Source organism: Mizuhopecten yessoensis, unplaced genomic scaffold (genome assembly GCF_002113885.1).
Source record: "Mizuhopecten yessoensis strain PY_sf001 unplaced genomic scaffold, ASM211388v2 scaffold3901, whole genome shotgun sequence".
Taxonomy (NCBI): domain Eukaryota; kingdom Metazoa; phylum Mollusca; class Bivalvia; order Pectinida; family Pectinidae; genus Mizuhopecten; species Mizuhopecten yessoensis.
In genome coordinates this window covers 195,742-199,116 of record NW_018405276.1, presented here as the reverse complement: position 1 = coordinate 199,116, position 3,375 = coordinate 195,742, and the positions used below count along the sequence as shown (strand labels likewise).

Genomic DNA, 3,375 nt, shown 5'->3' with positions numbered 1-3,375 from the left:
AAACACAGTGATGACTGTGATGATTTGTATGTATTACAGTGACGCCGTTATCAGCACTGTGATGACCGTATGTTATGGCCTACTTAACGGTCTAGTTATCTTCTCTGTGATTGGAGTTTTATCCCACGAGAGCAACGTACCTATCAACAAAGTTATAACATCAGGTTTGTCTTCTGAAATTCTTTTGATTCTAGCGAAATCATATTAAAATTAATGGAACACAAATAATTTGATATAATGGAAAGTGCTCAACTTTTTGCTGAGTAAACGGATTGATATATAGTTTACTTAAAACAACATAATATTTTTAGCTCACCTGCCCGAAGAGCAAGTAAGCTATGGGTGGGTCTGGCCCCCTGGGGGCTGAGGGGCGGGGCCCAATAGGGAACACATAGTAAATTCTTTAAAATCCTTCTTCTTCTGTAGGAATGAAAGGATTTGTGCCATATTTGGTCCGAAGCATCCTTGGGTAAAGGGAAACAATTTTGTATAAACCGGGGGTCTGGCCCCTGAGGGGCCTGAGGGGCTGGTCCCAATAGGGGAAATATAGCAACTTCTTTAAAATCCTTCTACTTCTGTAGGAATGAAAGGATTTGTTCCATATTTGGTCTGAAGCATCCTTCGGTGAAAGGGAACCAATTTTGTAATAACAAGGGGTCTGGCCCCCAGGGACCTGAGGGGCAGGGCCAAAAGGGGGCAATTGTGCTATATTGATTTAAGCGATTTCTTCTCTGGAACTAAGAGATGGATATCAACCATATTTGACTGGAAGCTTCCCTCGGTAGCGGAGATTTGGGCTGACCCCCAGGGGCCTGAGGGGCTAGTCCAAAAGGGGGCAATTTGTCTATATTGCTATTAACGACTTCTTATGTAGAATTATGGCATGGATATCGATCATATTTGGTCAGAAGCATTCATGAAAAGCAGGGATTCAAAATTGTACATTGTACAAATGCCCCCCCCCCCCCCNCCCCCCCCGTGCTAAGGGATGGGGGCAAAAACAGTTTTTATTACTTGGAAATGGTTGAGATCCCCACGTTATAACCGTATATACAATTGTGGAGTATAAAGAGAAGCATGCACATTTGCTTCCAGTATGGCCTAGGGTCTGGCCCCACCCTTTGAGACATAGTCCCTGGGTCATAACTTTGAAACGGTTGAGATCCCCACCCCAGAACTATATATACAAGTGCTTGGCATAAAGAGACAAAAGTAGTCATGGTATTAGAATAGACCCTGGGGTCTGACCGAACCCCTAGGGACCTAGTTTCTTAGTCACAGCTTGGAAACAGTTGAGATCCCCACCCTATAACCATGCATATATACAATTGCTGATTATAAAGAATTGAATGCACATATGCTTCCAGGATGGCCTTGGGGTCTGCCCCACCCTTGCAGAATTAACCCCTTGGTCATAACTTTGAAACGATTGAGATCCCCACCCCAAGACTATAAAAACAAATGCTGGACAAAAAGACACGAATGCAGTCATGATGTTAGAATTAATACTGGGGTCTGGCCACAACCTTAGGGATCTAGTTTTTGAGTCACGTCTTGGAAACAGTCGAGATCCCCACCCCATAACCATACATTAAATTGCTGGGCATGAAAAATCTAATACAGACATACTACAAGGATTGACCTTGGGGTCTGGCATATTCCCTTGGATCTCATTTGGAGAATGTTTTGCCATGATTGCTTAGATATCCAGGTGAGCGATACAGGCCCTCTGTGCCTTTGTTTAGATTTCTGTCAGGTAATTTAATACAGTTAATGGTATGAGTTAACTTTTGTAAATTAAGAGTAAATTGATGCGAAAAGAAAATCCCTCTAAGATAAATTATGGTTAGATTTTAAATCCTTGTAGTGTTTCCTTGTAGTGTTTTCATTTTCCTTCCCAAATAAAGTTCACAACCTACTTATTAGAGGTGGCGTTTATTCCAAACTGGTAATCATCTTTGTTATGTCGTGAATATTTTCTGGATGTTTTTCTAAACCATCACGTTTTTAACATATATTGTCTAAATATTCAATTGGAATTATCTGTTCCTACCATGTTTACAATAACGATAAAATAAATGTAATCCTTAACACTGCTTTAGCTGCAAGCATTGTTGCGGCGATTTTGAATTTTGATTTATTATTTTTCATCAGGTATTATTTTGGTTGATTTCTCGTCTTAAATGCTGGTATACCATTTGAAAATAAAAAAAAAAACACATGCTTTTTATCGAACACAATTAGGTAATCGTCAACTTACATATATAGTATATCGAACGACAACGATGTGATAGTTACAATTTCGAGTTGGGAGTCATTTTTTAACATGCTTTTGTTTAAAAATCTTAACCAGCTTACCAATATATTGCCAAACGTATTCTGGACCTCACGGAAGAAACGGCCGATTCACAAGTAAAGACACGGGAGTCAGAAATTCTGTAGAAAATGAGAAGATAAACTTCCAAACCATGGACAGTGTGATATGTATGCTGTTTTGACTGCTGTTTTAGGTGGGTTCTCCCTGGGATTCGTGGCCTATCCCCAGGCCATCACCTACTTCCCCCTGCCACAGGTCTGGGCCGTCCTGTTTTTTATTGTTCTACTGCTACCCGGCCTGGATTGTCAGGTAAGACCGGACAAGAGTGTCTAGTTTACTGATTTCATACTACAAACGAAATACTCTTAACAACATCTGCATGTTATAATATGACCATATTTAAATTAATGGGCGAGAAAAAATGTCTTATCAACCGGAATAGTACAAACTCCACCAGTACCATAGCTGAACGAAACAATCAACAGTTTGTACTATTCACGAGGAATTACTTGAATAAATACAGTTTAAATGAAACAGATATGGCGGAACGAGCCATGCGTACTCATTTTCGCGGATATCAGTTAAACAAAGCACCTCAGGTATTTTTCAAAACAACAATAAAGAAAATATCAATAGGAAAAACTTGTACTACAACATAATCCGCCTGAAGAAGCCCTAGAAGGCAGATAGGCCTAGCTGACAATCTGAAAGATTTTTGTTTTTATTCTATATTTTCCTTCGCAGGGACTTATTCATTTATTATCTATTATATATATATTACGCTTTTCCCCAGACCACCCTCATGGAGCCGGTTCTTTGTGTAATAGAGGAAAACTTCCCTAAAACCATCGGCAGAAGGCGAATCCCCCTTCTTACCGGCCTCACCATCTTCACGTTCATCTGCGGCATACCACTGGCTACCCAGGTAACATGGCTTTGGCGATACCACTCTCGTCACCAATGTTAAATATCTCAATTTATGTTTTCAAATAACCACTAATTTAGAAATTATCTGAAAGACTGGTACAGTACTTTGTATTGTGTTGTACTATAGGCCA

At 40.0% G+C, this 3,375-nt stretch overlaps 1 protein-coding gene across 1 annotated transcript in view; it reads left to right on the top strand.

The window, feature by feature from the left end:
• LOC110448183 (sodium- and chloride-dependent glycine transporter 2-like) overlaps positions 1–3,375 on the top strand; it is a 27,405-nt gene that overhangs the window by 12,754 nt on the left and 11,276 nt on the right. Inside the window, exons 8-10 of the mRNA XM_021494298.1 lie at positions 40–164; positions 2,511–2,626; positions 3,111–3,242. Of these exons, the coding sequence (XP_021349973.1) occupies positions 40–164; positions 2,511–2,626; positions 3,111–3,242 (373 nt within the window). The remainder of the gene's footprint in view (positions 1–39; positions 165–2,510; positions 2,627–3,110; positions 3,243–3,375) is intronic.